The 26,546-nt window shown below is 42.8% G+C and overlaps 1 protein-coding gene across 2 annotated transcripts in view; it reads left to right on the top strand.

Annotated features, from left to right (window-relative positions):
- The window catches only part of RBM5 (RNA binding motif protein 5), a 40,708-nt gene that overhangs the window by 5,199 nt on the left and 8,963 nt on the right, over positions 1 to 26,546 (top strand). The window contains exons 3-17 of one of the 2 annotated variants that reach the window (XM_038739919.1): positions 9,248 to 9,413; positions 13,689 to 13,844; positions 15,196 to 15,265; positions 15,739 to 15,812; positions 18,315 to 18,398; positions 21,885 to 21,945; positions 22,106 to 22,171; positions 23,164 to 23,330; positions 23,779 to 23,876; positions 24,592 to 24,679; positions 24,890 to 24,967; positions 25,055 to 25,127; positions 25,392 to 25,474; positions 25,908 to 25,992; positions 26,189 to 26,280. In XM_038739919.1, coding sequence (XP_038595847.1) covers positions 9,248 to 9,413; positions 13,689 to 13,844; positions 15,196 to 15,265; positions 15,739 to 15,812; positions 18,315 to 18,398; positions 21,885 to 21,945; positions 22,106 to 22,171; positions 23,164 to 23,330; positions 23,779 to 23,876; positions 24,592 to 24,679; positions 24,890 to 24,967; positions 25,055 to 25,127; positions 25,392 to 25,474; positions 25,908 to 25,992; positions 26,189 to 26,280 — 1,441 coding nt within the window. The remainder of the gene's footprint in view (positions 1 to 9,247; positions 9,414 to 13,688; positions 13,845 to 15,195; positions 15,266 to 15,738; positions 15,813 to 18,314; positions 18,399 to 21,884; positions 21,946 to 22,105; positions 22,172 to 23,163; positions 23,331 to 23,778; positions 23,877 to 24,591; positions 24,680 to 24,889; positions 24,968 to 25,054; positions 25,128 to 25,391; positions 25,475 to 25,907; positions 25,993 to 26,188; positions 26,281 to 26,546) is intronic. The other variant, XM_038739920.1, reaches the window with a different exon arrangement.

Below are 26,546 nucleotides of genomic sequence, written 5' to 3'. Positions count from 1 at the left end.
GTAAGCACCATCTCTCCATTTAATCATCCATTCTGTCCCTTTAGGATAAACAGCTCCTGAGTGAAAGTAGTCAGGTCTCCTGACAGGCTATCTTTTTCCAGGATCAAATGGATTGAAGCCTTTTGTTCCCAAAGTTAATGTGAGGGGATTTACTTACAAACCAAATTAGGTCAGATATGGAGACAAATTCAATTCTCTGTTGGCTTTGGTAAGCAAACATACCATATATAGCATAGGACCTAGGAGGCCTTCCCCAATTGATTTTTAATCTTCCCACTTTAAACCCCCCTCCAACACCTACATCAGCACTTTTTTGCTACTTACAACCTCCCCCAATCAATACTGCCCTTATGTACATATCATATACTTCATTACTTCCACCTATCTATATGCTGGTTTACATCCAGTTGTGAAAAACCACAATGCTACTATATAGTAATACATAGAGATGCAGCACACACTAATTGCTAATGCAGCCCAGGGTCCATAAGCCCCGTCCTACAGTACTCCCAGTCTCTGCAGGGAATTCAGTTCCCCCCCTGCTCCATTTCTCTTGCCTCTTCTCCTCTATCTGAAAGCAGTAGAGAATTGTAGTGTGGTAGAAGAGGCTGTCAGGACTGGGCTAAAATCTCTGCCCATTTCCCTCTCCTGAATTCTGGGCTGCTTTCAGATGAAGTGGAGGAACCTCTGGTCCCTGGGGCGGAGGAGGTGTCTTGGCTGTTTCTTGCTAAAGCTAGAATCTTAGCTCCACTGCCAGCTAGGATTTGGGGATTAAAAAGCCTTGCATCAATTTTCAGGAAAGTTTTTAAAAATGATTGAAGACTGGTAAAGTTTGAAGGTGTGCAGAGTCATTCCAGGGGATCATCAGTAGGAACTTAGCCTACTAGAAGGTGCTTTATGAAGTGAAAGCTGCTTGTTCAACCTACATTGGGTATATCCACAGGATTGCTAGAGAAGCAGCGTGGCTCAGTGGAAAGAGCGCGGGTTTTGGAGTCAGAGGTCATGGGTTCAAATCCTGGCTCTGCCAATTGTCAGCTGTGTGACTTTGGGCAAGTCACTTAACTTCTCTGTGCCTCAGTTACCTCATCTGTAAAATGGGGATGAAGACTGTGAGCCCCACGTGGGACAACCTGATCGCCTTGTAACCTCCCCAGCGCTTAGAACAGTGCTTTGCACATAGTAAGCGCTTAATAAATGCCATCATCATTATTTTATTTTTTACTAAGTTCAAAGCAGCATACAGCGGTGTGGCCAAGTGACCATGAGTCAGTCATTCATTCAGTTGTATTGATCACTTACTGTGTGCAGAGCACTGTACTATGCGCTTGGAAAGTACAATTCAGCAATAGAGAAAGACATTCCCTGCCCACACTGGGCTCACAGTCTACTGGGGGTGGGGGGGGAGACAGACATCAATACAAGTAAACAGGCATCAATATAAATAAATAGAATTACAGATCTATACATGAGTGCTGTGGGGTGGGGAGAGGGGAAGAACAGGGAGCAAGTCAGGGTGATGCTGAAGGGAGGGGGAGCTGAGGAAATGCTGGGCTTAGTCTGGGAAGACGTCTTGGAGGAGGTGTGCCTGCAGTAGTGCCTTGAAGCGGGGTCGGGGGGAGGAGTGATTGGCAGATTTGAAGAGGGAGGGCGTTCCATGCCAGAGGTATGATGTGGGCCAGGGGTTGGCAGCAAGACAGAAGAGATTGAGGCACAGTGAGAAGGTTAGCACCAGAGGAGCAGAGTGTGGGCTGGGTTGTAGGAGAGAAGGGAGGTGAGGTAGGAGGGGGCAAGGTGATGGGAAGTTTTAAAGCTAATAGTGAAAGGAGTTTTTGTTTGATACGGAGGTGGATAGGCAACCACTGGAGATTTTTGTGGAGGGGGGTGACATGCCTTGAACATTTCTGTAGAAAGATAATCCAGGCAATGGAGTGAAATATGGGCTGAAGTGGGGCGAGGCAGGAGGCTGGGTGGTCAGAAAGGAGGCTGATGCAGTAATCCAGTCAGGTTAGGATGAGTGATTCTCCTAATGTGGTAGTGGTTTGGATAGAGAGGAAAGGGCAGATCTTGGTGATGTGTAGACGGGCAGGTTTTGGTGACATTGGATATGTGGGTCGAATGAGCGTGGTGCCTGGGTTCTAAACACAGAGCACGAGCTTGGGAACCAGAGGTCATAGTTCTAATCCGGACTGCACCACTTGTCAGCTGTGTGACTTTGGGCAAGTCACATCTCTGTGCCTCAGTTCCCTCAGCTGGAAAATGGGGATTAAGACTGTGAGCCCCATGTGGGGCAACCTGATTACCTTTTATCCCCCCAGCGCTTAGAATAGTAAGTGCTTAACAAATGTCATCATTATTATTATTATCTGCCACTTTTCTGCTGTGTGACTGTGGGCAAGTCACTTAAATTCTCTGCCTCAGTTACCTCATCTGTCAAATGGGGATCAAATCCTCCCATTTAAGATTGTGAGCCCCTTGCGGGACAGGGACTGTGTCCAACTTAATTATCTGGTATTTATCCCAGTGCTTAGTACAGTGCCCGATTCATAGTGCTTAACAAATATCATTAAAAACAAATTAAAAAAACCACCACCAGAGGCAGCAGACCAAGCTTCTATTTCTTCAGCTTCCTGCAAACACTAAAAATCAGATTGTGACTTATGTAGTCGTGATATTTCACCCTGAATTACCTCAGTAGAGAATGAATAATCGTTTATCGAGGTTTAAAGTTACATAATATTGCATGAAAAAAATTTCATATTTTTGCAGAGGCTCTGGAATAGATTCCAGTTTATCACAAGTCTATGAGAAAACATAACCCATGTTTGGAAGTGTTTTGTAAAGCTAATGGATGCCACCAAGGACTGTAGTTATTATGGGTGTTTGTCCTGTGACCTCCCATGCATGGGTTTCCACTTCCGGAAGTGATACTTCAAACCTGGGGCTGTCTTGCATGTCGACTGGACCTCTCCCCCAGTGCCTTGTTTGGTTTTACTGTGTTACTATTGAAACAGGTTCAAAGGAACAAAAACTGCTTGGACTAATGCTTAAAATAAGGTCATAAATTTGAGTGATTTGCTGGGGGACCTGTACGAAAGACTCTGGCTACCTGCAGTGTGAGCAGCACTGGTCAGAGGGCACATTTTGGCCCTAATATTTAGTGGAAATTATTTTGTCACCTGTGAGAAACCCTTGAAAATTGAAACAAGTAGTGTTTGTTTTGCCCATCATCATAATGGACAGTTTAGTAGACTAAATAGGAGACTGCTAAAGAAAGGAAGGTGAAAGAAGCAAAAGACTGAGTTCTGGAGGTTGGGTTTATTTTTAAAAGGTGTTTTGTGATTGTTATTATAATAGTAATAGGATTAAGCATAAATGGGATGCAAAGCACTGTACTAAGCCCTGGGAAAGAATACGTGGGTGAGAATTAGGCATGATCCCTGGCCCTCAAATAGCTCACAATCTAAGAATAAAGGGGAAATAGGGACTTGTGACAGACACGTAAGGAAGGATAAAGCACTAAGAACACAGGAGCAACATAAAAGATGATGGACAGGGATAAATACAAAGCAGATAGGCAAAGGGCCCCGTGCCTTGAAGAGCAGTTTTGGGCTTTTCTCAACTTAGAGTCCAGCAGCCACAGTTATGACCTTCCAGTGGTCTAAATTTTTTGGAGTTGGGTTGGGATCCCAGGGTGAAGAATGGAGTGGGCTACATGGGTTAAGCACTTATGTGCTGGGGTAGATGCAAGATAATCAGACCAGGCTCTATCTCACATAGGGTACACAAGGGTGAGGGAGAGTAGCTCTTACCCATTTTACAGATGATGAAAATGAGGTCCAGAGGTTGAGACTGGGGCAAGGTTGTGCATCAGGCCAGTGGTATATCTGGGATTAGAACCTCAGTATCCTGTCTCATACCAGTCATATTGCCTTTGGGGAAAACTACCCAGAAACAACTAGTGTAGAATGGATGTTCTACCGACCAAGGACATGAAAAGCATTCAGTGTTCTTATTGCCTCTGTTAATGGCTTGCTCTGTCAAATTTGACAGATTGGTTCTAATCTATAAGTGTGCTTTTGTAAAATTGGTCCAGTTGCTGTATTCTGAAACCTAATTGACCCTGGATTTAAAGCAATCGTAGAAAATCCTTTGCTTCAGAATGGAAAAGCAATTATGTGCAAATCATACCGAACATTTTCGTGTTTCAAAAGTGCTGCTTTGGCATAGTAAAATAGAGGGGTGGAAAATGGATTTGTGAAGAAAGGTTAAAAGAATTGGGATTGTTTAGACTAAAGAGAAAGCCGTGAGGGACATAGAGGAATGAATATTGACCATTTGTTCTCCAGGTAGGTTGCACATAAGGAATTTAACAGGGTGATGGTGTACAGGGTTAGGCTAAGAAGAAGGGCTGGGTAGACTCCATCCTTGGAGAATTTTAAGAAAAAGACCACCATTTTCTGTGTCTATTGTTCTTAAAAGATACGACAATTATACATTTTTATCATGCCAATCATTTGGCTATTTTCATTGTTCTCATAAAAGCTTGTCTTGCTCTTTTCTGTGCTTTTATCATGCTCATTCCCCACACCCCTTTCCCTCGGCCCTCCCCGCAATGTACCCACTTGCAAACAGTCTGATAGGGAGTGCCCCACTCCTGAGCAGGAGGAGGGGGATGCCCAAACTCCTACCCAGAAGGAAAAGATTTTCCTACCCATTCACTTAATTTCTTTCCCTCCCTCCCTTTTCCTTTCAGCACTGGAGACTGTTGTAGAGGCCAGCATCTCACCAACTTCTCTGTGCAGCCTCCACGGGGTCTGGCGCCTGGCATGTTGACAGTCTCAACCCAGAGGAGGAGGGTGGTATAGTGGAGTGGCTGCTGCAACCCTAGGTAGCCTAGGCAAACTCCTTTTGCAGACCAGGCACTTTGTAAGCCCCCACCCAGGGAGGGGTTGAGGGGAGGTTTTTATTTTCTTCATAGTGCTTACTGTGTGCCAGGCACTGAGCTAGATACCAGTTAATCAGGTTAACTCAGTCTTAATCCCCATTTTACAGATGAGGTAACTGAGGCACAGAAAAGTTAAGTGACTGGCCCAGGTCACACAGCAGATAAGTGGCAAAACCGGGGTTAGAACTCGGATCCTTCCGACTCCCAGGCCTGGGCTCTATCCATGAAGCCATGTTGGAGTGATAGGACGGCTGGTTTTGGAAGAGGGTGAAAAGGGCCTAAAGGTTGATGAGGTGCTTGGTGCTGGCATTACGGTTTTCACAGGAAGGGAGACTGAATTTCTACCGGTTTTTGATCATTTCTCTAAATTGAGCAGACCTCCTGGAATATTATTTCTGCCTTTAAGGGAGGCAGCATCCCTGTCTGATTAAATGACATATCCAAACTTAATGAGCATACTCAATTTATTTTTCAAAGTCACTGATATAGATACTGAACTTAATTTTCCCATTGTAGCTCCCAGAGGAGAAGCAGTATGGTCTCTGCTCTTTCTTGAGTCCTTGCTGGACCTGGATTCATGCCTAGTTCCAGCAGAGAATCACTGTCTGGTTGCTTCAGCCAACACGGATGAACGGCTTCCTAACTCCTAGCCCAGCACCAAAGGGAGCTTGTTTGGGATGGGAGGGCAGAGTAGCCACGGCTTGTAGCATTTGAAATATGTCATTGTTTGAGTGCAATATAGTGGGTTTGGAGTGTAATTATTTCACAGAACTTTGTAAATTTGGCAATTAATGTCAATAATGTATGTTTCACTAGTAGTAGTATTTATTGAGCCCCTACTGAATGAAATGCACTGAGCTAAGCACTTAGGAAGTACATTAGAAGCACTCAAAACGTTCTCTGCTTACAAGGAGCTTATACTGTGTGGTGAGGCGGGGAACAGTAAGTTTTCACAAGGAGTGGAATGGGAGTGAATAGATCTAATAGATGAATAAGTGGCTCGAGCATCTGTTCTGGCTGGGTAAAGGTAGCCCTGAGGGCCTGAGGTCACCTTCCCTGTTACCTCAGAGGTGATCCCGGCCACCCCTGAGAGTTGGAAGTGAGGATGCAGCACATTATGAATATTACCTACACTCTGTGCTTTGCGGCATCATGTCACTTAATGTCATTACTGACATGTATTAGGTTCCTTGGGTGCGTAGAGCACTTTATAGGTCGTGGGTTCTAATCCCAACTCTGCCACTTGTCCGCTGTGTGACCTTGGGTAAGTCATTTCACTTCCCTGTGCCTCAGTTACCTCATCTGGAAAATGGGGATTGAGACTGTGAGCCCCATGTGGGACAGGGACTGTCCAACCCAATTTTCTTGAACCCACCTCAGCGCTTAGTACAGTGCCTGGCACATAGTAAGCACATAACAAATACCACAATTATTATTATTACTAAGCATTAGGCAAAACACAGGATAACTAATTGAGTGCATGATTCCTATCCCACAGGTTTACAAGGTAAGTCAGGGAGGAGAGATACATAAGCAGAATCGGAATGTATTGCAAGCAACAATAAGAGCAAGTAAAAATTCAACATATCAAAATAGCAATATTAAAATATATAATTGAGTACTTGGAGGAGCAGTCCTTGGGTTTCTCTCCACTGCAGGTGAGCAGTCTGACTATAAACTGCCAGAAACCGTGGCAAAATTGTAAAAGTTGGGATTGGTCAGCTTGGTTACTGCAAGTCTGGGCCGGGGGGAGGGTTGGAGTTAGGAAGCTGGAGTCCCTGGTGGTGGTGAGATCTGGACATGTAGGTTGTCCCAGGTTCTAGCCACACTCCTGTACAGCAGGGGGATAAGCTTGACTATGGTGCTTGTGTGAAGCTGGGAGTCAGTCTTGAGCTATATGAACCTGTGGAATAACCTGCTGTTATTCCAGGACAATAGGGGATCAATCAATTAGTTTATTAAGCGCTTATTGTGTGCAGAGCACTGTACTAAGCAGTGGGGGAGTGCAATTATTAGAAGCAGCATGGCCTAGTGGACAAAGCCCAGGCCTGGGAATCAGGACCTGGGTTCTAATCCTGGCTCCACAGTTGTCTGCTGCGTGACCTTGGGCAAGTCACTTAACTTCTGTGCTTCAGTTACCTCATCTGTAAAATGGAGATTAAGAGGGTCAGCCCCATGTGGTACAGGGCCTCTGTCCAACCTGATTGCCTTGTATCTAACACAGTACTCAGTGCAGTGCTCAGCACATAGTAAGCACTCAGTAAATATGGTTGAATAAATGAATGAATGCAGTGCGTGGCACATAGTAAGCATTGAACAAATACCATTAAAATATATTTAATATATATAGGAGTTGGTACAAATGTTCCTGGCCCACAAGGAGCTTACAGTCTAGAGGGAATGCATTTTGAAGTGCAGCTTCTCCTTCCAGGACTCTTGTCCTATCCAACCTTGATTACTGCATCAGCCTTGCTGACCTCCCTGCCTCCTGTCTCTCCCCACTCCAGTCCATACTTCATTCTGCTGTCCAGATCATTTTTCTACAAAACCACTGTCTGTTTCCCCACTCCTCAAGAACCTCCAGTGATTGCCCTTCCACCTCCTTGTTGAAAAGAAACTTCTTTCCACCAGTTTTAAAGCACTCAATCCCTTTGCCCCCTTCTATCTTAACCCGCTGATATCCTATACCAACCCAGCCCACTCACTTTGCTCCTCTTATGCCAGCCTGTTCACTGTAACTCTAACTCATCTCACCACTGACCCCTTATCCACATCCTGCCTCTGCCTGGAACTCCCTCCCCCTGTATATCTGGCAGGTGATCACTCTCTCCACCTTCAGAGCCTTATTAAAATCACATCTCCAAGGGGCCTTCCCTCATTAAGCCCTCATTTCCTCTATTCTCTATCCCTTCTTTGTCTTCCTGGCACTTGAATTTGCATCATTCACCCCACCCTCAGCCCCTACATATCTATAATTATGTTAATTTCTGTCTCCCACCCTCAGGCTGTAAGCTTATGAGCAAGGATGTCTGCCAGCATTGTTGCATTGTACTCTCCCAAGTGCTTAGTACAGTGCTCTGCACAAAGTAAGCACTTAATACATACCATTAATCTGAGCCTACCTTGAACATTTCTACTCTGGTATAAGGAGGCCAATCCTGACACCTTGGGCACTAAGATTGAGTGAATAGTTTAGCCAGTATCAGCCATTGAGGTGAGGCAGCCAGAAAGGGGCACAAGTAAAATTTAGGGTGGGCAATTTAAAAACCTTTTAAACATCTTTCCAAGGCCTGCTTTAGTGTATATACTTGAGTTAAAGATGTGTCTGGGTAGGGACCGTCTCTATATGTTGCCAACTTGTACTTCCCAAGCGCTTAGTACAGTGCTCTGCACACAGTAAGCGCTCAATAAATACGATTGAATGAATGAATGAATGTATCTGAATTTCCCCCATGGAAATGATAAAATATGGCAACTCTTCAGATGTAAGTGGGGAAATTAAGCTTCATAGTGGCATGTTAATCTTATATCATTCAACCAATCAATCAGTGGTATTGAACACTTACTATGTGCAGAGCACTGTACTAAGTGCTTGGGAGAGTACAATACAGTAAGGTTAGTGGACATGCTCCCCTCATGCACAAATAAGCTCCAGAAATGAGGCTGGTAAATTGACTTGTGGGCAGGGTATATGTCTGTTAATTCCATTGTATTGTATTCTCCCAAGCGCTTAGTACAGTGCTCTGCACATAGTAAGTGCTCAATAAATAACATTGAATAGCCAGCAAAATGGCAAAAAAAGTTAAATTAATGACTAGGCAATTCTTATTTTTATTTGCTCTGGATTATTGCAAGTAAACTAAAATCAATACAGTAAACGCAATTATTACAGGCTGGTTCATCCATGTTGCTGCTGATCTGTGCCCTTCTCACTGCAAAGATTTTTTGGCAGGGCATAAATCATGTGCCCTGGGATCAAGGTAGCCTGGTGTAGGGCATTCATTTTGTGGGCTAGTGGAGTTTGTGAAATGTTTTGTAAATGTTGATCAATAAATTCTTTCTTGTAAGCATGAGTGGTAAATTATCCTCTTAGGTCTTTCAAAAACTCCTGTCCAAGAAAGTAGACAGTTAACTCCTGAATTGAGGATGATAGGAACTTGAATCCCTGGTGGTCTTTCCATTTTGAAGAGTGGTTGTCTTGAGAAACTAAAATGGCTGATGCTTAGTGAAAGTCATATGGCAGAGTAAACTTATCCTCAAAATGCGGTAGCCTTTAATCTAAATAAACATTTTCCTTTGCAGAGTGAGCAGAACAGAGCGTAGTGGGAGATATGGTTCCATCATTGATAGGGATGATCGTGATGAGCGGGAATCCCGAAGCAGACGGAGGGATTCAGAGTACAAGAGATCTAGTGATGATCGTAGGAGTGACAGATACGATGACTACAGGGATTATGACAGTCCAGAGGTAAGTGAATGAGACCTGAATTTAGTTCTATGAGGGAGGTTTACACTCCATCATAGAATTTGAAAGGCATCTATTTTGTTTTTATAATCCAGATACTAATAAGAAAATGGGAGCAAAGATAAGCTGTCCCACCGACACCTCAAAGTAAATATATCCAAAACAGAACTCATTATCTTCCCACCCAAACCCAGTCCTCCTCTTTCCCATCAATGCAGAAAATAACACTGTCCACTCTATATCACAAGCCCATATGTAACCTTGGTGTTGTCCTCGACTCGTCTCTCATTCGACTCGCATAGTCAATGTCACCAAATCCTGTTGTTTCTACCTTCACAATGTCACTAAAATCTGGCCTTCCCTCCATCCAAACTGCTCTTCTGCTGAGCCAAGCCCTTAGTCTATCTCACCTTGATTTCTGCATCTGTCTGTCTCTCCTCTCTCCCCACTGTAGTCATTACTTCATTCCGCTGCCTGAATCATTTTTCTATTAAAAAAGAAAGTTCAGTCCGCACTCATCATCATCAAGAACATCCACTGGTTGCCCATCCAACTCCACATCAGAGAGAAATTCCTCATCATCATCCTTTAAAGCAGTCAATCAGGTTGCCCCTTCCTACCTTACCTCACTGATCTACTACAGTCCAACCCACACACTTTGTTCCTCTAGTGCCAGCTTGCTCCCTGTGGCCCAATCTCATCTATTTAGCTGCTGGTCCCTTTCCCACATCCTCCCTCTGGTCTGTAACTCTCTACCCCTCCACATATGCCAGACCACCATTCTCGGCACCTTCAAATTATTATTAAGGTCACCCTCATTCATTCATTCAGTCATATTGAGTGCTTACTATGTGCAAAGCATCTCCGAGAGTCCTTTGATGATGATGATGATGTTAAGCGTTTACTGTGTGTCAAACACTGTTCTAAGCGCTGGGGGAGATACAAGCTAATCAGGTTGGACGCAGTCCATATCCCTTCCCCTAGTAAGCCCTCTTTTCCCCGGCTCCCTTGCCTTTTGTGTCCTTTGTGCACTTTGGGCATTTAATATTTGCCCCATCCTCAGTCCCATGGCACTTACATGCATATCCATAAAGTATGTATTATAAATTACATTAGTGTCTGCCTCCCCTTCTAGACTAAGCTCACTGTGGGCAGGGAATGTGTCTACAAACTCAGTACCATTGATGATCATCATCATCAATCGTATTTATTGAGCACTTACTATGTGCAGAGCACTGTACTAAGCGCTTGGGAAGTACCAATTGGCAACATATAGAGACAGTCCCTACCCAACAGTGGGCTCACAGTCTAAAAGGGGGAGACAGAACAAAACCAAACATACTAACAAAATAAAATAAATAGAATAGATATGTACAAGTAAAATAAATAAATAAATAGAGTAATAAATATGTACAAACATATATACATATATACAGGTGATGATGATGATGGTGAAATTAATTTCAAATACCCTGATAGAAAAATTTAATATTAAGCAACTGATTCATGGCATTCAATAGTAGAATCTAATTTTTTGTTGCTGTACTTTTTCCCATTGCAATTGCTAACATCACCATCCATCCTGTTTCCTGAAGTCTGCAACCTTAAGCATTGTCCTTGACTTCCCCCTCTCATATTCAGTCTGTCACCAAATCCTGTCATTCTTCCACAATTTTTCTGGAAGCCGTATCTTCCTCTCCAAGCTGTCACCATGCTGGTCCAGGCACTTGTCCTATTCTGACTTGACCACTCTGTTAACCTCCTTGCTGGTCGTCTTACCTCAAATCTCTCCCTTCCTCCATTAATACTTCACTCTGGTGCCTGGATCGTATCTGAAAATGTTCTGCGTGACTCCCCTGTCCTCAGCAACCTACAATGATTATAAATTCATAGATTGAGAGCTCCTCTAGGGGCAGGGTCCATGTCTAATTCCTGTGCATTTTCCCAGTGCTTAGTACAGTGCTTTGCACAAGCAGTAAGCACTTAACACCATTAGTACTACATTCCTCTCCACATCAAGCAGAAACTCCTGACTACTGGCTAACACTCAGCTCTCTCCCTACTTACCCACTCTGTTCTCCCCCTACACTTTAGCTCCCACTCTTCATTCTTGTCAAACTAATCTACTCATTGTGCCTCATTCTCATCTCTCGTCCCTGACCTGTTGCTCATGTACCACCCACTACGTCCGTCAGATCCCAGTTCACCCCATCTTCAGAGCCCTTCTGAAATGACTTTCTTTAGGAAACCCTTCTTGGTTAACATATCTCCCCCCTCCTTTCAGGTTGTAGCCCCTCGACTGCCACTTCAGCACCAATTACACACTTACAATCACGTGGCCCTTCTATACAAATTGACTTGCATATCCTACTATTGAAGCACCAACTCCTATTGTATCCCTTTCTTCCTCTTATCTGTAAACAATTTCAACATCTGTGTTTTCCACTAAATTGTAAGCTCTGAGAATAGGGCTCATATCTGCTAACTCTGTTGTACTCTCCCAGGCACGTAGTACAGTGTTTGCACATAGGTAATAAAATGCTACTGAATACTTAATTGGAATTATTTTCTAAAGTACTGATTTGATTCAGTACTCAAACCCTGTATTCTTAAATGTATTAATTTTCCCAAGTATGTCTATTTTAGGCTACTAAATTGCATATTGGCTGCTAGAATAATTTATTGGGCCATGAACTATGTATGCATGGCTGTTGGCAGTTAAATCCCCCTCCTACTTCCCTAAAGTGTGTTCAGTTCATTCTTTGAAGCATCCCTGCTGTGTAGGCATTAAGGAAGGGAAATACCTTCAAGAGGCTTAATATATAACCTGTAGTTGAGCCCCATTTTAGAAACCTTCTTGCTGACCAGGTGTGGTTGGGTCCTATTTATCTTAGTTACTACTGTGTAGTTTGATCTTTTGCTTTCAAGTGGATACCCCTTCCCTTGCATGCTCAGAATACTTTCCTGAACAAGCTCCCTGAACCTGGGCTGTTGAGGGTCATTGAGTATTGCTAATGAGGAAATGTGTTCTTAACGGTTATTCTGCAGGGAACTGGGGATTGGACCCTCTTTCTCTGCCTGCTCTGGCTGCTACAGAAAAGGGAGAAGTATGTTAAAACACAAGACATGCCATTAGTGGGTCAAGCCAGTTGTCCATGAAGCCACTTGTCTTTGACAATGGCAACAGGATACTTGGAAGAACCCTGAGGTGGCTGTCCTCTTCAACATCTAAAAGTTTAGGGGTGGACCATCTAGCATTAACTTTTCCCCCTACATGCTTAGCTTTCTGTTTAGTAGCCTTTTAGGAACTTTTCGATCAGTCAGTCAATCAGTGGTATTTATGGAGCCCTTACTGTGTGCAAAGCACTGGACTCAAAGCACTTGGGAGAGTTGGTAGACATGATCCCTGTCCTCAAGCAGCTTGCAGTCTAGTGGGGAGACAGCCATCCATGAACTGATCCAATTTGTGAATCATAAGATCAAAGTACAAATTTATGTTAACCCTCTAGCCACAGGCTTGGTGACCCATTCAAAGAATTCTGGTGTATTAGTGACCCACAGTTTTCCCTTACAGAAGCCTTGCTGTCTTTTCTCCCAGCAGGTCGTGTTTGTTGAATTACTTATTGAGCCTAAACTTAAACTACTCTTGGCCAGGTGGCGAAGTGAGATTCACCTGTCTTCACTGAACTATAATCCCCAAGATTACTTATAAACCCTTATAGATAGTGTCCCATTGATATTCCATCAGTTCTCTGGTTTGGTGACTTTCTGAGGATGGGTTCAGAGTTCTTGGATGCCAGATGGTCCCGGTGACTTGTTCCCAATCAGTTAATTCAATATGATCTAACCCATTATGTATCATTGCCATAATTCGATCCAATTCCACAGCCCTTCCTGCTTTCAAAACCAATTTAAGCATAGGGCTAGTGCTATCATCTTAGTGAGGACCAAGTGATCCTCTTGGCTATCTTTGCAGCAGTATCTCTTGCCCCCTCTGCCATTAGCTAGAGCTGCAAGGAGGAAGGGAGACTATGGACCCCGATTTGATATATTTCCTGATCCTGTCCTTTTCAGAAGCCCAGAATTTGAAAACTAATGTTCCTCTGTCATCTTGTAATGTCTCATGCTCTTTCAAAAGCCTAACAACTTGCCCCAAGGCCTCAGTTGGAATTACATATCAAAAGTGAAGCACTGCATTCTTTGCTTTGGAGTGAAAGATGCACATCTGAAATAATTTCAAGCTGATTTTAATGGCATTTGGTCTTCATTCTTACCCAGAGGGAACGCGAGAGAAGAAATAGCGACAGATCAGAAGACGGTTATCATTCTGATGGAGACTACGGAGAGCATGACTACAGGAATGACATTAGTGATGAGAGGGAGAGTAAGACGATCATGTTGCGGGGGCTTCCCATTACTGTCTCAGAAAATGATGTAAGTGTCAAAAGCAAATAACTCCAAATCAGCTTACTAAATGTGAAATCTAAATCATCCAAATTCCTTGAGGTCCTCTGATGTGCTCTCTCTTCCAATGTGCTTTTTTTTCCTGAAATGATATTGTTGTAAAAGGCCTATGCCTCTAGGTCTTGACTGTTCTAGATGCTTGTAGATGAACTGCATCCTAGGCCACATGTGCCTTTTGGGGTGGAATTGTCTGATATTAGTTCCTATGTTTACACATAATCCTGATTATTTTTGTTTGAAGAGTGTTATGCCATTTTGGGGTAGAGTTGTCTAAAATTTTTGGTTTCAAACAAGTAAGACTTACTTGCCTATTTGTTGATGCTTTTAATTAGACAATAATTAGAAGTCCTTGCTCTTCATTGACCACTTAAAAGCTGGGTTTTGTATACTGGATAAATGGAGTTCAGGCTACTTAACCGAAACACCAGAGCTTTAAGCATTGGCAAGCTCTTTTCATAAAGGGATCAATATGCTCCCTTACCATTTTATTTTATCTTTTTTAGTGAAGCAGCGTTGCCTAGTGGCAATAGCACAGGCTTGGAAGTCAGAGGACATGGGTTCTAATCCCGGCTCTGCCACTTACCTGCTGTGTGACCTTGGGCAAATCAAGTGACTTGGGGGCCTCAATTCCCATATCTGCAAAATGGCTGTTCTCCCTCCTACTTTGACTGTGAGCCCCATGTGGGACCTGATGATCTTGTGTCTACCCCAGTTTTCTTGACCCATAGTAAGCGCTTAACAAATGCCACAGGTTTTATTTTTTATTAGGAGTGTAGGAATGTCGCTTGATGTGATTGATATCTGGCCAGTATCTGTTTTCTTATGTGAAAACAGCTGACGGTAGCATGCTGTTCTTTTGCATTTCTGTGTCTCCTGATTTCCAAGGAGCTCAAGTTGCTTGTCTAAGACAGGGGAAGTCCTCTTGATGGGAATGCTTCCCCTAAAATTACAAGATCATTACTCCTGCAAATAATTGCATGCCAGCAACACAGGTGGCTGCGAATCTCAGAGGTTAGTGAATAGCTGCTATTGAGCCAGCAGAGGGCGCATTAGTCGCATGTTTCACTTGATAGTGCTGTGAACCGTAACAATGTCTCCAGTTTCTATCGTTGCTAACACTGGCTATTTTGATCTCCAGCTTCTTTCGAGTCTGTTGAAATAAAAAAAAAAACCAAGCACTTACAGTCAAAATAATGCAAAATACTGAAGAGAGACTTGTGAACTTAGTGTTAGACCACAAGTGACTTTCCCAAGTGTGGACATTCTTTTAAATACTCTGGAAAATTTGAAATTAACCGAGTGTATATAAAATCCTGTACAGATTCGAGAGATAATGGAATCCTTTGAAGGCCCTCAGCCTGCAGATGTGCGGCTGATGAAGCGAAAAACAGGTGAGGGTTTTAGCCTTGTCTTTGTGGCTGTTTCTCTTCCCCATCCCCATTCCGGTCCCTGAAGAATCCCCCCGCCCTTCCCTCCCCCAAATCTGCAAGCACATGAAATCCAAAAGGTTTGCCATGGCTAAGGAACATGACACTTTGAAAAGGTGTTAGCAGTTGATGATTTTTTTTTTAAGCTGTTATACTGGGGCTTTTCTGGTAAGTAACAATAATGTAACCCCCCCCTTTGACTATTTGTAGTCTGTTGCATGGTTACTTTAGTCTGGAATCAAATCGAGCTACATTAGCAAGTTGTGGCAACTTTGTTCCTTGCCATGGCAAAATAGAGAAGATTCAAAACATTTGTAAAACTGCTTCTCAAATTGGCTTTGTCGTTGAAGTAATGAAGCAGTTGGAGAGAGATTCACCTGTTTTTAAAGGAACTGACTAACACAAGTATCCCGTCTATATCTGAATGCTGTCTCTAGGTGTAAGCCGTGGTTTCGCCTTCGTGGAGTTTTATCACTTGCAAGATGCTACCAGCTGGATGGAAGCCAATCAGGTTGCTTCACTCACCAAGTCTAGATATTCCTGAAAATGGAACAAGTCTGTACAGTTTAAAAAAAAAAAAGAGGTGGAAGGAGTGGTTTATTCCAAACTAGTGACTAAAAAAAAGCTTTGTATATATTAAAATTCACATCCTTAGAATAGTTTTTAAAACACATTCTCTGCTGTGCATTTAAACTTGATTGCAAGGCAGGGCTTTGTTAATCTCTAACTATATTTCTTATTGACTCTTGAAAACTCTTCATTAACTAGACTACTTCCAAATGTTTCCCCGCCCCCCACCCCACTTAATAACATTGCCTATTCACTCTGATCATTGAAAGTTCTGTAATCTTGGCTTACCACACACTTTGGTGATGTGATAATGCTCTCGGATAGCTGTTAAGACTTTTTAAGTAGTCCATAATCTTTGCCTAGAGACAATGTGCCACTTGTGGGCATAAATATATGTCCATTAGGGACTGCTCTCTGTGTGCTATTTAAGAAATAGGTCCGTAGAAGTGTAATCTGAAAACTAGTCATTTGGAGGTGTCCAGGTGCTGTTCAGATATTCTGGTTAAAGTGCTTTTGAAATGCTGATCTTTTGCTGAGTGCCCTTTAATGAGGATAGCACACAGTTCCAATCTGAAGCAAACCGCTAATGGTTTCTTCATGTAATGTTATCGTTGACTGTGAAGAAATGCTTTACCCGTGAATCCTATTTTTGCCGGGGTTTAAAAAGCATGATGCTAAATGCTGTTCAGTTGTAATTATCATAAAGCATCATGATATTTGCACAGCTATTCAAAAATTGAGCAGGCTCAGTTGATGTTACAGTATTTTAACTGACCAGCTTGTTAGATATTTCTACTTCTTTTCAATATTCTGAAGTCATGGCATATAGCCTTATGGGGACTAGGGCATCATGCATTTCATACCATGGACACCTTCATAGTAAAGCTCAAGGGTACTTAAGTAAAAATTCCCCGGCATTACTTCTATGGATTGTGATGGATATATATATATATATCCATATATAGATATATGTACATATGTATGCGCATATGTATATACATATTTATACACACACACACAGTACCAATCAACCACATTTATTGAGGTTTTACTGTGTGCCAGTGCACAAGAGTTTAAAATAATCAACCTCTCGAAAAACAAAAACTTCACAATTTTAATGTATACAAAGCTCTATTGATATGTAATACTTGAAACAAGTTCAATCCAAATTCACTCCAGAAATAAAAGCATTATTGAGTCAGGGAAGCACAAGTAGTTTGTCTCCCACAAATGGCCCTACTTAGCTGACTCCTAGTGATGGGATGATGTGTTATAAATGCCAGCATCTTGTTTCTGTATCTGCATATCCCAGTGAATGGAAGGCCCTTCATCCCTTCCCTAGCTGGGCTGACATCCTGCCCTCTTAAGTAGTAAAGACATTACAAGAAGGCCATTCATGTCAGACCTGAAGTCTTCCAGGGCCTCTACTTGCTAGGGCCCGCTATTTCTTGGTGTATCGACACGATTTTTCCTGTCGATCTCTGAGTGTAACCTCAGTTTCACCTGTTTTGACCCAAGCCACTCTTCACACCCCAGGACTCACTTCAGAGATGCTCCCATTAAATGAAGGCTCTTTGGGGGCAGGTTCTAGGCAACCTTATGGTCAGAGTGGTTGAATCTCAGCTTTGGCTTCTTAAAATAGATGGTTACCCTTAAAGTCACACTGTTGACTTGAAGGACATGGTGGTGAATGCATTTCTAAACTTTTCCTACCCCCTGAAGAAGCTTCATTGGCCTCCTGGTGACTCATTTTGAAGAGAGTTTACTGTCTGTTTCAATGAAGACCGCATCTGGCATGGGACCAAATCATGAACTGATGCAGTAGTCTGAAGATATGCAGTCTATTTACATTTTCAGTTGGTGGCAGTCAAAATAATCCCATCTGAGGAGAAGTTTAACCAGGTTCCCTTTGAGATGAGTTCCCTCCTTTTCCAAGGGACACATCTTGAAGAAAAGGACTTGGAAAAAAAAAAGTGAAAATACCTTGGCTCGCTATAGGTATTGGGAGTAGGGGAAAAGTGAAGCATTGCCTAAGGACAGATGCTCTAAGGGCTAGAGCAGAAGCAAAACAACCACTTGGGTTAGGTGTGTGTGAGTTTCTGAAATAGATGATCACTCTTTAGCAAACCTGTCAATGCTGAATGTTAGAACTTCTGTCTCTGCAGAGACACTTTCTGTTCCTTGTCAGTGTTTAGTGTTTTGGCAGCTCTCGCAACACTCCCTGGTTCCATTTACTTTTATTCCACATCCCATTCTCTTACTGCCTGTGTCCGCCTCTTTGAAGGATTGGATGGGCAGGGTATAGGTGGCGGTGGTTGGTCTTCCCCGTATGTTGTCCATTTAATTCCAGAGCACTGATTCTTCCGAAGTGTGCTCTGCCCTGGGAAAATGGACACACGTTCCTCACAATGGGAATAACTAAGCACTACTTTTTTTTTTGCAGAAAAAGTTGGTGATTCAAGGAAAACACATTGCAATGCACTACAGCAATCCCAGGCCCAAATTTGAAGATTGGCTTTGTAACAAGGTAAACTGCATAGCATCTGCTTGTGTATTGTGAGGAACAGATGGTCTTGAATTGGACTTGGCACTTTATTTCTATTTCTCACAGGGAGCCGGAAAGTATTGAGTTGCATTTTGGGATGTGAGGTAGGATAGAGAAAATGCTAGTGAAATAGGGGTCTAGGTAAAGTGCCATTAACAGTGGTGTTTGTTCAGTACCAAGTGCTATGTACCAAGCACCGTGTCAAGCAGTAGGGTAGGTACGAAATGATAGATTGACAGCCCTTGCCACTAAAATTAATAAAGGGTCCTTGAAAGCTATGAAGGAGATATATGTGTGTTGGGGGGCCATATGGAGTTTGGTGGAGCGGGTTGGAGTATAGCTCCTATTTTCTGTTAAACCAATAGTTCGCAATTACTCATTTCACGAATACAATCGAATCTGCCAGAACACGTGCCTTCATTACACACTTGGGCTGGAACGCAATGAAAGTCTCAAGGGACATTCTTCCGACAGTGCACGTCTTTCTGGATTCAGTTCAGCACGGTTTTGGAATAAATGGTTGTGGACCCTTTACTAACTTTAGTGGTGGTGTGTGGTAAAATAGAATATTGTAAAGCAAACACAATCTGCAAGGTACCCGGGTATGATTCAGACACCTCAGTTTTGCGCCTTTGGTCTTGATTTGTCTCTGTAAATCAAGTTTGCTTTCCTAGGCAATAGAGGCAGTATTACAGATCACATACAGTAGTTAGTTCCTCTGATTCAGCGAAAGTAGATGATGAGAGTGTAACCACAACATCGTTCTACTCCCTCCCCCCACCCCGAACCATTTGTGTGGTCATTCTCAGCACCTTGCAGATTTTTGGTGCTGGTTCGGAGCAGTGTTAGGACGGGGGAGAATCGATGGATGGAGGCAGGGAGGAGTGAGGTTACCTGATGGTCTGGTGGAGTTGCCAGGGAGGAGCCACACATCCGCTTTCCTTTCAGTGGGGTGTAAACCATGCCCGTTGCTGCATCACCAGCTAATGTGGTAGAGGCAGCATTATAAAAGCAGAGTTTTGGAAGGGGTGTTGAAAAGTTCAACCAGGGTGTCAGATAAAACATCGGAAGACCTGTGGTGTGCTGAATACTGTAAAGCCGAGGGCCACCCGTACTTGGGATGGCATCGTTGGGAAATTACAATAGTAATTGTGGTGTTTAAGTGCTTACTATGTGCCAAGCGCTGTACTAAGTGCTGGGGTGAATATAAGCATATCGGGTTGGACACAGTCCCTGTCCTGCTTGGGGAAGGACAGAGAAGCAGCGTGGCTCAGTGGAAAGAACACGAGCTTGGGAGTCAGAGGTCATGGGTTCTAATCCTGGCCCCGCCACTTGTTGCGTGACTTTGGGCAAGTCACTCAACTTCTATGCCTCAGTTACCTCATCTGTAAAATGGGGATTAAGACTGCGGGCCCCATGTGGGACAACCCGATTACCTTGTATCTACCCCAGTGCTTAGAACAGTGCTTGGCACATAGTAAGCACTTAAATGCCATCATTATTATTATTGGGGCTCACAGTCTTAATCCCCATTTTACCGCAAAGAGAAGTGAAGTGACTTGCCCAAGGCCAAACAGCAGACAAGTGACAGAGCTGGGATTAGAACTCATGACCTGCTTACTCCCTGGCCCGTGCTCTATCCACTGTGCCATGCCGCTTCTCCTAATTATTGCTTTGGTGCTGATGCTTGTTTGGAAAAATGGGCAATGAGTAAAACTGGCAATGGTCAATTACTTCTAGAATCTGTGCAAAGAGGGAGTGGGGGCCAGCATCATTGTAGTAGAGCAGAGCAAGAGGAGAGAGAGACTCCTCCAAACATCCCAGCAACCAGACCTATGGAATGAGGACCGGCCAGCCATCTGGGGGTTGGCGGCAGTTATTTAATGGGCCAGACTTCGGGAATACCTTTGAGAGAGCCCCCTTAGATTATTTCTTACTCAGCAGGAGAAATCTGAGGGGGTTTGGATCCCAGAGACTGACTGACCTCTCCCAAATGGGTAGTTTCAGGTAGGGATGTAGCTTGAATTGACCCTCAAATCGCCAGCAGCCGTGCAACTTGTCGGTGAACGTGGGTTGCTCCGGTACCTTCAAGGACAGCACGTGGAAGATTTTAGGAAACTCCTTAAGCTTATTAGACTCCAAATGTGCTATAGACTACTCGTATGACTATTCAGTGTGGCACTTGTATTTTCAGATCACTTCAGTTACATAAGACACATCATTTTCAGGTGAAAGTTCTTTATGTAGTTCTACAGAAGTCAAGAAGTTCTTCTTTGAAGTTGACTCATTTATTTTGTTTTAAGTTGCACACAGTGTTTGTTTTTTGAACAATATTTTAGACAATTGAGGCTTTTAATGTAGTTTGAATAATGCCAATACCCCTAAATCAACTCGAGTAGGTTTATGCAATCCTATTTCCAAACACATTTTGTGTACCAGATACCCAGAATCCATGGCTCATTCCTGACCTAAAGCCTTTACCTTAATATCAACCTGGCATAGTTTTAGCAAACACCATGTATGTACACATCCGTTAAAATCATATATTCTGAATTCATTCTAGGCTACTAATTGTGCCCTTTGCTCTCTTCAGTTCATCCATTATTTTCCAGCAAATGCTAAATTTTTTATTTCCTTTTGGAAGGTAGAGTAAGTTATGGTATTTAAGTGCTTACTATGTGCCAGGTACTATACTAAGCCTTGGAGTAGATATGAGCTAATCAGGTTGGACACAATCCATGTCCCATATAGAGCTCGCAGTCTTAATCCCCATTTTATAGATGAGGTAACTGAGGAATAGAGAAGTTAAGTGACTCGCTCAAGGTCGCACAGCAGACAAGTGTTGAAGCTGGAATTAGAACCCAGGTCCTTCTGACTCTGCTCTATCCACTAGACCGGGCTGCTTCCCCTTTTTGAGCTTCGGCAATGTCATCAGCACTGTGGAAGTACATGAACTTTCGGTTCAGCAGGGTACCTCATGTCCGGTAATGGGCAGAAATGTCTGTTAAATTTGATTCAACAATATGGCCCGAAACTGGAGAAATTTCAGGTTGTTCAAGGGCACGATGGCAAAATATTCAAAGTAAAATATTTCATTACTTGAAAAGTAGTGCTCCTGGATAATTCCCTAGTTCTCTAGAATAAACTGAAATTTATTTCCCATTCAGACCTAGGGATAAAGAGCCTGCAGAATCCCTCATTGGGAAACTATGGGTAAACTTTTCTAGGAATCTGTTCATTACATTTCTTCTCCAAGCAGTTCGTCTTATCTAGCATATTTGATAGCACTTGGAATTGTCATTGAGTCTTTAATACACACACACACACACACACACACACACACACACACACACACACAAAAATACTTAGGTCGACAAGATGGCAGGAAAAATTGCCTATGCAGGTTCCTCCCCACTCCCCTATGCCCCCAGTTTATAAATCCTCACACAACACTTTTGTTTTTTTCAGTGCTGCCTTAATAACTTCAGGAAAAGACTAAAATGTTTTCGGTGTGGAGCGGATAAATTTGGTAAATTTTATTTTCTTTTAAAGTATATGCAATACCTTTGTTTTTAACTATTGTCACTGTACATGAACGTACCACAGATCAAATCTCAGGGGGTTGTGATCTTTGAGTTCCCATTTTGGGAATTTTGTAATTTTTTCATATTTTTCCCTTCCCCATGAAGACTCAGAACAGGAGGTACCACCTGGAGCTGCAGAGGCTGTTCAGTCTGTGGATTACTACTGTGATAGTAAGTGAAGGCACACACTCTCGGCCTATCACAAAATCCTTGCTTCTTAAGGGCTGGAGTCTCTTCTGACCTGATGAAAAGTATGAATCGAGCTAGCATGAAGGCACTGAAGAAATGAAAGCCTTGTTGGTTGCAGCAGTAATCTGGGTGCAGTTTCTTGGGTCCATCTCCCAATGGTCTGACTTTTAATTTGTAGGGCTTTTCTGCATGCAGGATTTCACTAACACCTGACCTTACCTACCAGTCAGGTAATGTTCTACTGTGGTTAGTGCCCTGAATTGTCCACCAAAATAGTGTGAAGCTGAGCAGTGCTAAATGCAATAGGAAATAATGTGCGACATGTATTAATTTGTCTCCCAAGTCTACAAAATGGGTCAAAAGATATGTAAATATATATCAATTTTTATACTGGACTTTGACCACGTTCCACTTATCACAGTTTAACGTAAATATATTTACGTTAAACTGTGATAAGTGGAACGTGGTCAAAGTCCAGTATAAAAATTGATCCCAATAAGAAGTGATTTTGAGTTGGGTTTTCAATACAAATATAAATATTTGCTTCTGAAGTGTTACCTTTTCCTAACATTCTAGAGCTCTGTAATTATCTAAGCAAAATGGATCTCCCACTATTTAATGCTAATTTGAAATGGGCTCTAATCACTATTCAAGCCAGCCAAAATACACCAGTGTTGCCAAGGAGGATGTTTTCACTATGTTAGAGAATTGGGGTGAATGTCTTCATAGCCCCGAGTCTGTCTGGATTCAGAAGCCCATGGGCATTTGTGCAGCATCATCCACTGAGTACTACAGAACAAGTTTTACTTAATTGGGATTTTTGTGAAGCTATAACCCTTGCTTTTTAAGAGAACAGGTTATAAAGAAGGAAAGGGGGGTGTTTTATCTTGAAGCATACTGTAAGGAATACTGTCAGTCAAGAAGAAGATAAGGGGAGCGCCTGTGTAACATTTGTTCTATTTCCTCCCTCCCCGATTCAGCAATCATTCTCCGGAACATAGCTCCCCATACTGTAGTGGATTCCATTATGACTGCACTGTCGCCGTATGCATCACTGGCTGTCAATAATATTCGCCTTATCAAAGACAAACAGACACAGCAGAACAGAGGCTTTGCATTTGTACAACTATCTTCTGCAATGGTGAGGATGGTGTTTTGTTTTTTAAGGAATCCTTGCATTTCATTTTCAAATCACTTAGCTTTTAAAAGGAACCTGGGCTGCTTTGATGTAATGCAGCAGGATGAGGGTTGCATTTCTAAAGATTTTAAGTTCAGTTCCTGTATCAGTTATTCATGGTTGCCTGACTTTTTTTTATTTTTAAACCAAATAATTGGATAATTTTGCTAATTCCAGATGACCTGAGAATAAGTGAGCAAGCAAGCTTCATGCCCTAGGTCTGGCCTGTTTCCTATCTGAATCTCTTTCTGATTGATTTGGCTCTTGGTTGTCATAAGGCCAAAAAATCCTCATTTTAGACAAATGAAAGTCAGAATTTTAATGATTACTAATCTGTATGCACAATAGTTCTCTTACCTTGTTTTTAATGGAGATGACTACCTATTAGACCAGAATGTGTTCTCCCCTTTAGGATGCCTCTCAGCTGTTGCAAATATTACAAAGCCTTCATCCCCCATTGAAGATTGATGGGAAAACCATTGGAGTCGATTTTGCCAAGAGTGCCAGAAAGTGAGTTGCCAGACATTGAGCTTCATTGTCTTCATTGGAGATGGCCTGCTGCAGCTTTGTTCTGAGTTTTTGTTTTGATAATGTAAACGTTTAGATCTGTAGTGAAGCTGGTGCTTTTTGAATTGATATTTGATGTCCTTGTGGCTAGAAACATGAAAGTAAGGTTTATCTGTGAGGTTTTATATGGTGTGTCCCCCCCCCCCGGCCCCTCATTTGCACTTCGAAATAACTGAGAATCCATTTGCTCTAGCGGGTGAGAGGGCATGACTGCTCAAGAATTAGTGAGAAATAATGAATATGCAGGCTGTAGAAGTGTGGGGGGGGGGGGGAACCCATTTGGAAACAGTCCTTGTTTTACACAATTGCGCAAGTTAACCTCCTTGCTTACTCGGTTCCCATAAACTTTCTAGTCAGTACTTGCTAGACACTTGACTAGGTTGCCAATTACTATGGAAGAAAATAGTGCCCTAATGGCACCGGTTTTTAGGGAAATTGGCTTTGGGAGGCCACCTAAGAAATGTGACCATGAGAGACCAAAGCACTCTTTGTGCTTTAAGTAATCTCTAATCTGACTTTTAAGTAATCTCTAAAAACTCAGTGGGCAGGAATCCTCTGTGGCACCCTCCTGCAACAGAAAATTCAGTGAGTTTGGATACATTGAGGTTGAAATGAAAAGGTAGAATTAGTTCATGTGACTTAATCTTCCTGGTTTCAGAGACTTGGTTCTCCCCGATGGTAACCGGGTCAGCGCCTTCTCTGTGGCTAGCACAGCCATTGCTGCGGCTCAGTGGTCGTCCACCCAGGTATGATCGAGGGTCTTCTTGCTCGAGTTTCCTTGTGTTTTTGTTTGTTTGTGGCTGAAATGACAGTGACCGCCGCACCCTCCTGAGTTACCGTTCCTTTTTTCTTGCTTCCGAGACCCAAGCATAGTAGAGCATGGTTCCTAGTATGTCTCGTAGCCGTTTGTGATATGAAAATTTCTCCTTTTTTTCCTTCTCTGCTGGAATTTGCAGTCTCAGAGTGGAGAAGGGGGCAGTGTAGACTACAGTTATCTCCAGCCAGGCCAGGATGGCTACTCCCAGTATGCTCAGGTTAGTAGAGAGGTTGAAGAAATAAGGTATTTTTTGTCCCAGAAGATTGTATGTGGCACACTAACATTGCCATTTGATCTCCTGCAGTACCCACAGGACTACCAGCAGTTTTACCAGCAGCAGGCAGGAGAGTTGGAGTCTGATGCATCTTCAGTATCAGGTACTTCCAACTTGTTCTTTGCCCAGCTGCACTCTGGTCGAGAGACCCAAGGGGTAGGATCTGCAGCCGGATCAGATTGTGGAAGAGATCGCAAAAATAGACACTTGGTTTGACTCATTTTAAAGAAAAAGAATGTTTGAGCTTTATCACAGTACAATGTCAGTTGGGAGCATGACACTGAAGGTGAATGCTGTTGAATAAAAAAAAAACTTACACAATCTACACGAGCTGACTGGCTTCCTAACCAACTATTTTTATTGTCAGGGGCGGCAGTGACCACTTCAGCAGCTGTGGTATCTCAGAGTCCCCAGCTCTATAATCAAACCTCCAATTCACCAGGCTCACCGGTAATCTGTAGTTTTTCATCTAGAACTGTTGACTATCGTGGAAACTTTACTGTCTTGCTGGGCAAGTATTACACTGCCCTGCTTTTTGTGCAGACTTGCATGATTCATAACTGAAGGTTATATGCAAGTCCCATCTTATTGTCATGTATTCTTGGTAGGACTAGATGAATAGTTTAATTGCTTTTTCTAATTGAAGGCTCCCCAGATGGCTTGTTTCTAATAACTTTCTGCATGCATTGGTTTAAACTGTATGGAAAGAAATATCTAAAACTGCTGTAGTATGCATTGCTCGTTGGAGGATCACGTGAGAACTATAGCCGTGGCTTGTCAGAGGAACATTTCTCCCAGGAAAATGTTAGTGCTTTAGTTCTCTCTTGAAATGGTTTCAATGATCAGAATACCGATATGCTTTTTTCTCTTTCCTCCCCCTCAGACTGAGGAGGCGCAACCCAGCACTAGCACTAGCCCTCCAGCACCAGTGACTTCACCGCCTGGTGTAGTTCCCGGAACCAAATGTGGTAAGCAAGCTGAAGTGAAACATGGACCATGGTTGTGATTGAATTGGCTCAGGACACCATTGGCTCATTTTTGCGAGCAGTTTAACTGCACTGGGGTAATGAAGAGCCATGTACCTAATGAATGCATTAAGGACCGTGAACCCCTCAGTTGCCTAAAGACTTTAGGAGAGAATGATCTGAATTTTGATCTTTACAGCTGTCCCTGACACTTCTACCTACCAGTATGATGAATCTTCGGGATATTATTATGATCCAATAACAGGACTCTATTATGATCCAAATTCCCAGGTAAATGCAAGTTCTCCATACACCATGAATGCCATTTTAAAATCTCTTAGTTTTGCGTAGGTGAAGTGATGGGGCTGTAGAATTATCCAGATGGATAGTTCTTCTGGGTGTAGCCGGTGGATCTCAGGCTTTCCGTTTCCTTTAGCTTTCTTCTCTCTGACCCAGATAGCCGTTTAGCCCATAAAAGACTGTTGATAACTACTCTATGGTAACTGGTTAGCTTGCTTTTGATTCAGACAACAATGATAGGGGCCACTGTGGAAAAG

Source organism: Tachyglossus aculeatus, chromosome X1 (genome assembly GCF_015852505.1).
Source record: "Tachyglossus aculeatus isolate mTacAcu1 chromosome X1, mTacAcu1.pri, whole genome shotgun sequence".
Taxonomy (NCBI): Eukaryota; Metazoa; Chordata; class Mammalia; order Monotremata; family Tachyglossidae; genus Tachyglossus; species Tachyglossus aculeatus.
Note: the sequence above shows the minus strand (reverse complement) of the source record. Positions and strands in the feature narration are given on the sequence as shown.